This window comes from Salvelinus namaycush, chromosome 21, assembly GCF_016432855.1.
Source record: "Salvelinus namaycush isolate Seneca chromosome 21, SaNama_1.0, whole genome shotgun sequence".
Classification (NCBI taxonomy): domain Eukaryota; kingdom Metazoa; phylum Chordata; class Actinopteri; order Salmoniformes; family Salmonidae; genus Salvelinus; species Salvelinus namaycush.
This window is the reverse complement of record NC_052327.1, coordinates 28,022,638-28,034,530: the sequence shown is the minus strand read 5'-3', so window position 1 is coordinate 28,034,530 and position 11,893 is coordinate 28,022,638. Positions and strand designations below refer to the sequence as shown.

The 11,893-nt window shown below is 40.2% G+C and overlaps 1 protein-coding gene across 5 annotated transcripts; it reads right to left on the bottom strand.

Moving 5' to 3' along the window:
• Positions 1–4,502: 4,502 nt before the first annotated feature.
• LOC120066265 (lysM and putative peptidoglycan-binding domain-containing protein 4-like) lies at positions 4,503–10,884 on the bottom strand. Of its 5 annotated transcripts, none has more exons than XM_039017516.1 (3): positions 10,792–10,884; positions 7,395–7,673; positions 4,503–6,687 (listed from the first exon to the last, which is right to left on the bottom strand). In XM_039017516.1, the coding sequence occupies exons 2-3, from the start codon at positions 7,659–7,661 to the stop codon at positions 6,106–6,108; spliced, it is 849 nt and encodes a 282-aa protein (XP_038873444.1). In that variant the 5' UTR covers positions 7,662–7,673; positions 10,792–10,884; the 3' UTR covers positions 4,503–6,105. The 5 variants fall into 5 exon arrangements, with proteins under 5 accessions (XP_038873444.1, XP_038873445.1, XP_038873448.1 ...); XM_039017517.1 differs by having other exon boundaries at positions 7,395–7,670; positions 10,792–10,869; XM_039017520.1 differs by lacking the exon at positions 10,792–10,884 and adding an exon at positions 10,535–10,773.
• Between the last annotated feature and the right edge of the window lie 1,009 nt (positions 10,885–11,893).

The following is an 11,893-nucleotide window of genomic DNA, read 5'->3' as shown; positions in this document are numbered from 1 at the left end:
ACGACGCAACGCAGAGTGCCTAGATACAGCCCTTAGCCATGGTATATTGGCCATATTCCACAAACCCCCGAGGTGCCTTATTGCTATTATAAACTGGTTACCAACGTAATTAGAGCAGTTAAAATAAATGTTTTGTCATACCTGTGGAATACGGGTATATACCACAGCTGTCAGCCAATCAGCATCCAGGGCTCGAACCACCCAGTTTACAATTCAGGTTTGATGATGAATATTATACCTCCAAACGAATGGAAGGAATATCAATGGGCTCCACATTCGCTCTGAGCTATGCTAACCTTTGTGGGTCATTTTGAAGAATATTTTAGAATAAAGTCCTCAAGTGGTATCAATATATTGACAAAATGTTTTGCATATGGGGAGGAATGGGAGAAAGGCTGTCAGACTTTATGGCATTACTCAATGACATTGACCCCAATCTCAAATTCACTATTGAATGTGACACAAAACATGTTTATTACCTCGATATGTGGATTGAGAAATCAAATGGAACCCTGTTTACAACTCCGTATAGAAAAGAAACTAACAGCAATACTATATTAAAGGGGGACAGCTTCCACCCTGAGCCATTAAAAAGAGGACTTCCAAAAAGCCAGTTTTTAAAAGTGCACTGTATATATTCCACTCCACAGTCAATCAATTCATCACATTTATTTATAAAGCCCTTTTTACATCAGCCAATGTCACAAAGTGCTATACAGAAACCCAGCCTAAAACCCCAAACAGCAAGCAATGCAGATGTAGAAGCATGGTGGCTAGGAAAAACTCCCTAGAAAGGCAGGAACCTAGAAAGAAACCTAGAGAGGAAGGAACCAGGCTCTGAGGGGTGGCCAGTCCTCTTCTGGCTGTGCTGGGTGGAGATTATAACAGTACATAACCAAGATATACAAATATTCATAGATGACCAGCAGGGTCAAATAATAATAATCACAGTGGTTGTAGAAGGTGCAACAGGTCAGCACCTCAGAAGTAAATGTCAGTTGGCTTGTCATAGCCGATCATTCAGTTAGAGACAGCAGGTACGGGAGAGAGAGAAAGTCAAAAACAGCAGTAAGCCAGTGACTCAGCCTCCGTAATAGGGTTAAAGGCAGAGAATCCCAGTGGAGAGAGGGGAAGCGACCAGGCAGTTGATTTAGTTCTTTATCTGGGTAGCCGGAAAGTAGAGCATTGCAGTAGTCTAATCTAGAAGTGGCAAAAGCATGGATACATTTTTCTGCATCATTTTTGGACAGAAAGTTTCTGATTTTTGCAATGTTACGTAGATGGAAAAAAGCTGTCCTTGAAACTGTCTTGATATTTTCGTCAAAAGAGAGATCAGGGTCCAGAGTAACACCCAAGGTCCTTCACAGTTTTATTTGAGACGACTGTAAAACCATCAAGATTAACTGTCAGATCCAACATAAGATCCCTTTGTTTCTTGGTACCTAGAACTAGCATCTCTGTTTTGTCCGAGTTTAAAAGTAAAAAAATTGCCGCCATCCACTTCCTTGTCTGAAACACAGGCTTCCAGGGAGGGCAATTTTGTGGCTTCGCCATGTTTCATCGAAATGTACAGCTGTGTATCGTCCGCATAGCAGTGAAAGTTAACATTATGTTTCCGAATGTCATCACCAAGAGGTAAAATATATAGTGAAAATAATAGTGGTCCTAAAGCTGAATCTTGAGGAACACTGAAATGTACAGTTGATTTGTCAGAGGGCAAACCATCCACAGAGACAAACTGATATCTTTCTGACAGATAAGATCTAAACCAGGCCAGAACTTGTCCGTGTAGACCAAATTGGGTTTCCAATCTTTCCAAAGATTGTGGTGATCAATGGTATCAAAAGCAGCACTATGTCTAGGAGCACAAGGACAGATGCAGAGCCTTGACGCCATTAAAAGGTAATTTACCACCTTCACGAGTGCAGTCTCAGTGCTATGATGGGATCTTAAGACTGAAGCGTTTCGTATACATTGTTTGTCTTCAGGAAGGCAGTGAGTTGCTGCGCAACAGCTTTTTCTAAAATGTTTGAGAGGAATGGGAGATTCGATATAGGCCAATAGTTTTTTTATATTTTCTGGGTCAAGATTTGGCTTTATCAAGAGAGGCTATATTACTGCCACTTTTAGTGAGTTTGGTACACATCTGGTGGATAGGGAGCCGTTTCTTATGTTCAACATAGGAGGGTCAAGCATAGGAAGCAGCTCTTTCAGTAGTTTAGTTGGAATCGGATCCAGTATGCAGCTTGAAGTTTGAGGCCATGACTGCTTTTAATCAAAGTGGCATGAGATATAGTATTAAAAAACTTGAGTGTATCCCTTGATCCTAGGTCCTGGCAGTGTTGTGCAGACTCAGGACAACTGAGAAGATTTAAAGAGGAGTCTGTAATTTGCTTTCTCATGATCATGATATTTTCGACAAAGATGTTCATGAATTTATCACTGCTGAAGTGAAAGCCATCCTCTCTTGGGGAATGGTGTTTTTTAGTTAGCTTTGCGACAGTATCAAAAATAAATTAAGGATTGTTCTTAATCTCCTCAACTAAGTTGGAAAAATAGGATGATCGAGCTGCAGTGAGGGCTCTTCGATACTGCACCGTGCTGTCTTTCCAAGCCAATCGGAAGACTTCCAGTTTGGTGTAGCGCCATTTCCGTTCCAATTTTCTGGAAGCTTGCTTCAGGGCGTGGGTATTTTCTGTATACCAGAGAGCTAGTTTCTTATGACAAATGTTTTTTGTTTTTAGGGTTATTAGGCAAGGTTAAATTTAGTTCCTCAGTTAGGTGGTTAACTGACTGTTGTACTCTGTTGTCCTTGGGTAGGTGGAGGGAGTCTGCAAGGGCATCTAGGAATCTTTGGGCTGTCGGAGAACTTATAGCACACGGCTTTTGATGATCCTTGGTTGGGGTCTGAGCAGATTATTTGTTGCGATTGCAAACGTAATAAAATGGTGGTCCGATAGTCCAAGATTATTAGGAAAAACATTAAGATCCACAATATTTATTCCACGGGACAAAACTAGGTCCAGAGTATGACTGTGGCAGTGAGTAGGTCCGCCAGCTTTGCCAGCTGAATTTAAGAATCCACCACTTATTGTATATAGGAGAGGTCAAAATTTGCACAATAAATTCCTCCATGCCAACTGCCAGCCACAAAAGAAAAATAACCAGGCTCTTTTACGCCCTCTTCCGAATGGTAGCTATTAATGCAGAGGTTGTGCACAGTGCACCAATATGATGAAATTTGAATATTTCTGCCACCCACATACAAGAAAACGGTTCCACATAAATTACATTATTACATGCTCCACCACCAATGTTATCTACATGATTAAATGTCCACGTGGGCTGTGTTATGTAGGTAAACCTCTCATTCTCTCAAACAGTGAATTAGTGAAGATAAAAGTTAAATCAGGAGAAACCACAGGGATTATCCAGTCATAGTACATGATTTCTACCTTCAGAACTATGGTTATATTAAAATAAAATATGATCATAGTGGAGAAATAAACAGTAACAAAATGGCAAATAATATAGCCCAAATATTATTTCTGTATTAAAAATACAACGCAAAACATGACAAGTAATACATTTGACTGTGAATAATGCAACAATTCCCTATTAACAGGGATTGAAGAAGGCACACACATACTGAATGAAATACAACACTCATATAGAACTGAAGCACTGTTGTGCTTTTGTTTTCATCTCAACCAGTATAGGGCATAAAGTAAATACATTAAGGTATGTACCATTTTCAGAACCTCAAATATATTACCTGCTTTTAAAATGTATTAAACTGATGGGCTATAAAAAACAGCATGGTGTAGTGAAAGATAAGTTGCTTCTGGCCTTTTACAAACTATACTAAACAAAATTATAAACGCAACATGCAACAACTTTACTGAGTTACAGTTCATATAAGGAAATCAGTCAATTGAAATAAATTCATTAGGCCCTAATCTATGGATTTCACATGAATGGGCATGGGCGCTGCAATGGATGGGTCTGGGAGGGCATAAGCCCAACCACTGGGGAGCCAGGCCGAGCCAGTCAGAATTAGGTTTTCCCCACAAAAGGGCTTTATTACAGACATAATCACTCAGGTTCATCAGCTGTCCGGGTGTCTGGTCTCAGACGATCTCGCAAGTGAAGAAGGCAGATGCGGAGGTCCAGGGATGGCGTGGTACACGTGGTCTGCGGTTGAGACCAGTTGGACTAATGCCAAATTCTCTAAAACGTTGATGGTGGTTTATGGTAGAGAAATTAACATTAAATTCTCTGGCAACAGCTTTGGTGGACATTCCTGCAGTCAGCATGCCAATTGCATGCTCCCTCAAAACTTGAGACATCTGTGTCATTGTGTTGTGTGACAAAACTGCACATTTTAGTGTGGCCTTTTATTGTCCACAGCACAACTGTGTAATCATGCTGTTTTTATTTATTTTATTTAACTTGGCAAGTCAGTGACTAATCAGCTTCTTGATATACCACATCTGTCAGATGGATGGATTATCTTGGCAAAGGATCACTAACATGGATGTAATCAGATTCGTGCACAACATTGTAGAGAAATAAGCTTTTCGTGTGTATGGAACATTCCTGGGATCTTTTATTTCAGCTCATGAAACATGGGACCAAAACTTTACATGTTGCGTTTATATATATACACACACACACTGCTCAGTTACAACTAACTTCAACAGTTAAAACTTCGACCTGGAACAAATAGTTTCATTGTGTCACTGCTTACTGTAGTCATGTTACACTGGTCCTGTACCTTACATACTTTAGGCTATGCTTGTAAATAATAATTGTTAACCAATTTAAAAAGTAATGGGGAAAATACTGAAAAGGGTCAGTTTGATACAAGACTGCCAACATGTTTCAAATGATTCATAATTTGAGCCCTCTTGAATGGTTCATACATTCTCAAAACACTTTTGTAACTTTGGAAAATAACACTAATGCTAACTTATAAAGGTTGTTACTAACCGGAGTAATTAATACATTCACATATTCTCCCCATTCTTTTGGATCGAAGGCAATAGGAATATCAGGCTATATTTTTCCAGGAGTAACATTAACTGATTGGCACAAAGAGTAAGAGCACTTGATTGAAACGGACCATGGCAGCAGTATTGAAAAACCTTTGACTGCTTTGCTTTCTGATAGTTCTGGCCTACATCAGTGTGACACACCGCATAGCCTAGTTCACAGACCTGCACGCGGACATTTTATGCATGCATGGTTGAGTTTTAATTCCTAGTTTAAAAGGGATAGTTCGGGGGTTTTGGCAATGAGGCCCTTTATCTATTTCCCCAGAGTCCGATGAATTTGTGGATACCATTTTTATGTACTGTATCTGCGTGCAGTTTGAAGGAAGTTGCTAACTAGCATTAGCGCAATAACTGAAAGTCTATGGGAACAGTAGACTTCCAGGCATTGCGCTAACGCTGGTTAGCATTGACTCACAAAACTACCAAAACAATGCAAGCAAATGCATAAAAATGGTATCCACGAGTTCATCTGACCCTGAGGAAGTAGATAAAGGGCAACATTGCCAAAATCCACAATTATCCCTTTAAAGGACATTTACTGCACTTAATAAAGTATTGAAACAAAAGACAAACATGTTAGTTCATACACATCTCTGTAAATGGCACTGTTGGCATTATATCCTTATCATAGAAAAATAAAACATTTTGTACCATTAGTTCAGACTGTCTAAGAAAGTCCGAAACTGAATATCCATATTCAATTGAAGCTGTAATGTCACAAAGCAACCACTTGTGTTAAAATACGTTCAAAAATAATTAGCACAAACAAGAAAGAACAGTTGACTGGATAAGTCACGCATCTAATAAGGCACACAAAATCGGAAACTATGAAGTCCAATATACTTGGTAAAGCACATACAAAAATCCATACTAGAGTAAAAGCTTCCAGCTTGTGTAAAGAAATGTTACACAGCAAACACAGCTTTGTTAAGGCAATACTTTGATGACCTTTAAGCAGAACATTATTTAGGGATTCAAAGTGATTGTACTTATGGCTAACATTGGTTGACCAAAGTTAAGCATGAAGTACAGACATTGTTTCCCTCAATTAAGTGTTAGGTTTGTTCAGACTGAGAGACACACTCTCTTGGCTGCTAAAAGTGCTCCTAGGGCTGTCTGTGCTGAGGCCTGTCCCTGAGCTGTTTGAGGTAGCTACAGCAGCAGGCACTCCAGTATCTTGAGTTTTGATATAAACAACATAAAAGACAGGTAGGATAATGCCTATCAGGAGCATGGCCACCACAGCGTTCCACCACTGGATGCCCCAGTCTGCTCCATAGCTGGTCAGGCGCTGGCCTCTGGAGCCCAACTTTTGTGGCCTTTCTGCAGCCTCTAAAAAAACCTCATCCTGTGCATTTGTGGTTTGGATCAGTCTCTCAATGTCATGGTCCACTTCCTTGAGGTAGTCGGTGTACTCCTGTAGATGTGGCCTACCAGGGGAACTGGCTGTAAGTTTGCCCTGTGGCTGGGGCAGTGGTGTGGCTGAATTTGAGGTTCCTGGATCTGGCTCTTTTAGCTCTGCGTTAGCCTCAGTCAATAAGCTGTGTTTCTTCACAGGGATTTTGATTGATTTCAAAGCAAATATATCCTGTTCCTGAATCAGGTTGTTCACTCTCTTTATGTCTGCCACCTGTTGAGAGGAAGACAAGTGTCAATATTGGCATAATGTGAACACACAGTATCAGTAGCCTATGCAGACACGTATCTACAGTGCTTGACGTAGAGTGTCCTGTAGAGCAGTGGTGAGAATAGTACCCAACTGCCATGCTTGAGTAAAAGTAAAGATACCTTCATAGAAAATGACTCAAGTAAAAGTCACCCATTAAAATACTACTTGAGTAAAAGTATTTGTTTTTAAAAATACTTAACTATCAAAAGTAAAGTATACATCACTTCAAATTCCTTATTAGGCAAACCAGAACACATTATTTTCTTGTTTTAATTTTATTTACAGATAGCCAGTGGCACACTTTAAAACTCAGACATAATTTACAAACGAAGCCCGTGTGTTGAGTGAGTCCACCGGATCAGAGGCAGGAGGAATGACCAGGGAGGTTCTCTTGATAAGTGCATGAATTTGACCATTTTCCTGTCCTGCTAAGCATTCAAAATGTAATGAGTACTTTTGGGTGTCAGGGAAAAGGTATAGAGTAAAAAGTACATTATTTTCATCAGGAATGTAGTGAAGTAAAAGTAGTTAAAAATATAAATAGTTAAGTACAGATACCCCCGCAAAAACGACCTAAGTAGTTCTTTAAATATTTGTACTTAAGTACTTTACACCACCGCTGTACAGTACAGTTTGCTGCCAGCAAATACATGGGCTGAAGGACTTACCTTGCAGCCATATTGCAGAGCAAGTTTGTTGAGGTTGTCCCCAACCAATACGTCCCTCTCCAGCAGCATGAGGCTACCGCGTCTGTCCTGTTCCAGCTCGTGCCACCCCCGGGGCCTCAACTCCATCACATTGAACTCTTCTTCCTCTGAAGAGCCAGCAGAGTCATTCTGCTGGCCTCGCCTGAACATGTACACCTGGCCATCTACACTAGCATGGACATCCACTGGGGCCTGGAAGGCGCGGGGAACAGGGTCTCCTCTCCGCATCACAACTAGCTACTTTAGGTGGACAGAAAATACACAAAATTGTTAAGTGTGATAGCTAAGGGTTTAATAATATGTAGCTAGCTATGCAAACTGAATATAAAAAGTACCACTGACATTGTTTCTGTAGGTAGTGAACAGCCAATTAGTCAACTAGTCTAGGGACCATGTAGTCCAGTGGAGGCTCCTCAGAGGAGGAAAAGGAGGACCATCCTCCTCAGTGAATTTCATAAAGATTAAAATAGTGAAATATTTTAGACAAAACTATACTAAATATATTCATGTCACCAAATAATTGATTAAAACACACTGTTTTGCAATGAAGGTCTACAGTAGCCTCAGCAGCACTCTGTAGGGTAACACCATGGTCTAGCCAGAGTACAGATAGCTTCTGTCCTCCTCTGGGTACATTTGCTTCAATACAAAACCTAGGAGGCTCACGGTTCTCACCCCCTTTCATAGACTTACAGTCATTATGACAACTTCCAAGCTCCAACCTATCAGAGCTCTTACAGCATGAACTGAGATGTTGTCCACCCAGTTAAATGATCAGATAATGAATATAGTACTGAAAGCATAAGCTACAGCTAGCTACCACTGCAGTGCATAGAATGTGGTGAGTAGTTGACAAAGGGAGATAGTAGTTGAACAAATTAATTTCTTCCAAAATTAAGAAGCAAGAGAGATATTTGGTTGTATTTTTTTTTTTTTTACATTAACTTTAACTGAGCTAGCTGAATGCAACTAGCTAGTTTAGCCTACTCAAACACCCAGCTCAAACAGAGAGGGATGCTAGCTGACTATGGCTATCCAACACTGGAACTTCCAAGTCAAGGTAAGCTTTTGGTTGTATTAATTTATTGCCACCGGGGCCCGCAAAACTGCTTTCTGACTGTATATGAATGTAGCGGATTTACTAATGCATCAGTTGTAGTATCTATGTTGACTATGAGGTGACAACAATGTAGGCTGTGTGTAGAGGTTAGCAGTCATGATATGAAGGTTTGGCTTGGAAAGGTTTTTTCACCTGGTCACAGACAGCTGATATGTTGTCCACAAGCGAAGAGAAAAAGTGAGAGGAGAGCGTGTAGATAGTTTCGAGAAATAAGTATATATATACACAACGAGCAAAGTGATCATGCTGTTTTGATATGGCTGCTATGAAAGTGGACTGTGTGTGTGTGATCAGGGGTGTATTCATTCTGCCAATTCTGTTGAAAAACTTTTCTTAAACGTAACCCAATGGAATGAAACAGAGATAAACATACATGAATGTCCAATAAAAACTCTAATTTGCAATTGTTGGACTAATGATTACACCCTAGATCAGCTAGATGCAGGCAAGAGTGTGCAAGGCGGTATTGAATGTGTCACTGTCTGTCACTTTGATTTCTTAAAATTCTCTCGACCTGTGCACCTACGTTGTAAACTTTCCTTCATAGGCTAGGTTGTAGAAAACCCATGATGGGTATAGGGAAAATTGGAGTATCATGTAGTAGCCTAAACCTATGATGTTACATTGAGCTGGGTGAATGGAATATGAATGACAGTCATCCAATATGCTGTAATAGAAATAAGGCAATGCTCATAAAAATAAGAAAAAAATGTATCCTACCTCATCTTAAACGGCACCGACTGCCACTAATGTAGTCTCATTAATCAGCCTGTATTACACAATTAATTGATATATACAGCCTGACACTAATGCCTGCAAAATCATGTAAATGTTACTTACAAGCCAGATTGTTTAATAAAATTACATTTAAACTTACTCTACAGGTTGTCTGTGCAGTTTGTCCTTCAGCTGCTTAAAATTTGAGACAAAATATCCATTGGAAAGTATTGTTTACCCTACTTTGTAGAGCGCTGCTAAGTATATCGTTAGGTACATAAGTAAAACGAATTTTACATTGGATATTTGGTTCTATTGAACCAAGCATGCCATGACAATGAAAATGGTATATTCTGAATCTGGGGAGGATAGAGAACAATCAATAAATTTGCGTGCGAATTTTTCATTTTTGTATTTTTTATTCCGATTTCAATCTCTGATTGTTCTCTATCCTCCCCTGATTCAGAACATACCATTTTCATTGTCATGGTATGCTTGGTTCAATAGCTATATAAATATCCAATATAAAACTAACTTTACCTCGGTGTGACCTGAACCACATTACTTACTGACTCTCTGAAAAGTCGGGTAAACAATGAATACTTTCCTGTGGATATTTTGTCTCAAATTTCGAGCAGCTGAAGGACAGACCGCACAGACAACCGGTAGAGGAGTGTAAATGTAATTGTATTCAACATTCTGTCTTGTAAGAAATATTTACACGATTTTGCAGGCTGTATATAGCTACCAATTAATTGTGTATAACAGCCTGATTAATCAGACTAGGTGCCATGAACTGTTGCAGACATGCAACAGCCAGCCCTCATACTAGTCTAGACTTGTTAGCTATGAATGTGACTAGCTAGCTGGGTTGGTATAATTTGTGGAACGTTCCAACGAGAATCTGTACCAAAAACTTCGTAAATAACAAGGTTGTCAGCAAACAACGCATTCAAAGTTGTATAGCGGCCGAATAAGACACCGGGTAGGGAGAGGGCTATTTCATTCAATTTTTCACTCACCACGTTTATTCCGAAAATGTCTGTTCTCACTCTGGTAGCCTATGGACAAACATTAAGAATAAGCTACGTGGTGAGTTGATCGTGCTACTTTTTATGCGTTGTTTGTTGGCAACCTTGTACTTTACGTTTTTAGAACAGATTCCTGTTGGAACGTTCCACAAATTATACCCACCCTATCTAGCAACAGGACATACAAAGTGGCATTCAACTATGAAAAGAGATAGCTAGCTAACTATACCTACCATAAAACGACAGGACGAACAAAATAACCAGCAAGCTAGGTGGTAACGTTAACAGCTACCAGTAGCTAGCTAAACGGCCGAATATATTTTTGACATTGCATGCTTGCTTCCTTCACTCACTGACGTAACATTCGAGCTAGCCAAAATTAGCTAACGTTAAACTCTAGTTTATTAATCAATCTTAAAATAAAATTGACAAAATACGTGAATCCATATCACATATTACCAAGTTAATAAGGTTTGAGCTTGCAACTCACCCGGGTTTAAAGTAACTCATCTAGTTTTCCCATAGTGTCAAATTCCCACAAAGCTGCCAGAACTGACACACGGCTCAGACAACCATGATGACAGTCAGCCTGTGGATTGAGGTACTGATTCAGAATCAGATATTTGATCATTCCTATATGGAGAACCTTATTTTGGGGGTAAAGAAATCTGATCCTAGGTCTGTGGTGCGCAAACCCAGTGGCAGTGTAGCAGGGTAAATTGACAAAGATATGCACCAATCAAAAGAAAGATTTCACCAACGTTGACCATTAGGGTGAAGATACTGCGCCAAAGCCCACACATTTTCAAATATTTTTCTGGGAAGGAAATCTCAACAGAATGCTGCATGTATGACGTGAAGCCACCAATGTAAATCACAGGAAGCCACCAGCCAACTCAGGGTTTCCCAAGCTCAGTCCTGGGGCACCCCTTCGGGTGCACGTTTCGGTTTTTGCCCTAGCACTACACAGCTGAATCAAATAACCAACTCATCATCAAGCTTTGATTATTTGAATCCTCTGTGTAGTGCTAGGGCAGGACCAAGTTTGGGAAACCTTGAGCTAACAAAGTGCAATTTAATTGTAGAAGTCATGAGTTACAGTTTAAGCTAATCATACAATGCATTCATTGAATCATGTTATTCTCAGTCAAGCCAGTTACTTAGGCTACTGTTCATTCAGAAAACAATTGCCAGCAGCATACCACCCTACATCCCACTGCTGGCTTGCTTCAGGGTTGGTCCAGATGCTGCTGGAAGTGGCATTGGAGGGCCAGTAAGAGGCACTCTTTTTTAAAACATATCCCAATGCCCCAGGGCAGTGATTCGGGACATTGCCCCTTGTAGGGTGCCGTCTTTTGGATGGGATGTTAAACGAGTGTCCTGACTGTCTGTGGTCACTAAAGATCCCATGGCACTTATCGTAAGAGTAGGGGTGTTAACCCTGGTGTCCTGGCTAAATTCCCAATCTGGCCCTCATACCATCACGATCACCTAATCATCCCCAGTTTACAATTGGCTCATTCATCCCCCCTCCTCTCCCATGTAACTATTCCCCGGTTGTGTGGTGGAATATTGACTCAGAAATATAACAC

Bases quoted from the DNA above. Each gene is read 5' to 3' on its own strand.
- LOC120066265 (XM_039017515.1), bottom strand. The intron at 6,688-7,394 runs GTAAGTCCTTCA...TCCTCTCAACAG, and splicing joins CTCTGCAATATGGCTGCAAG to GTGGCAGACATAAAGAGAGT.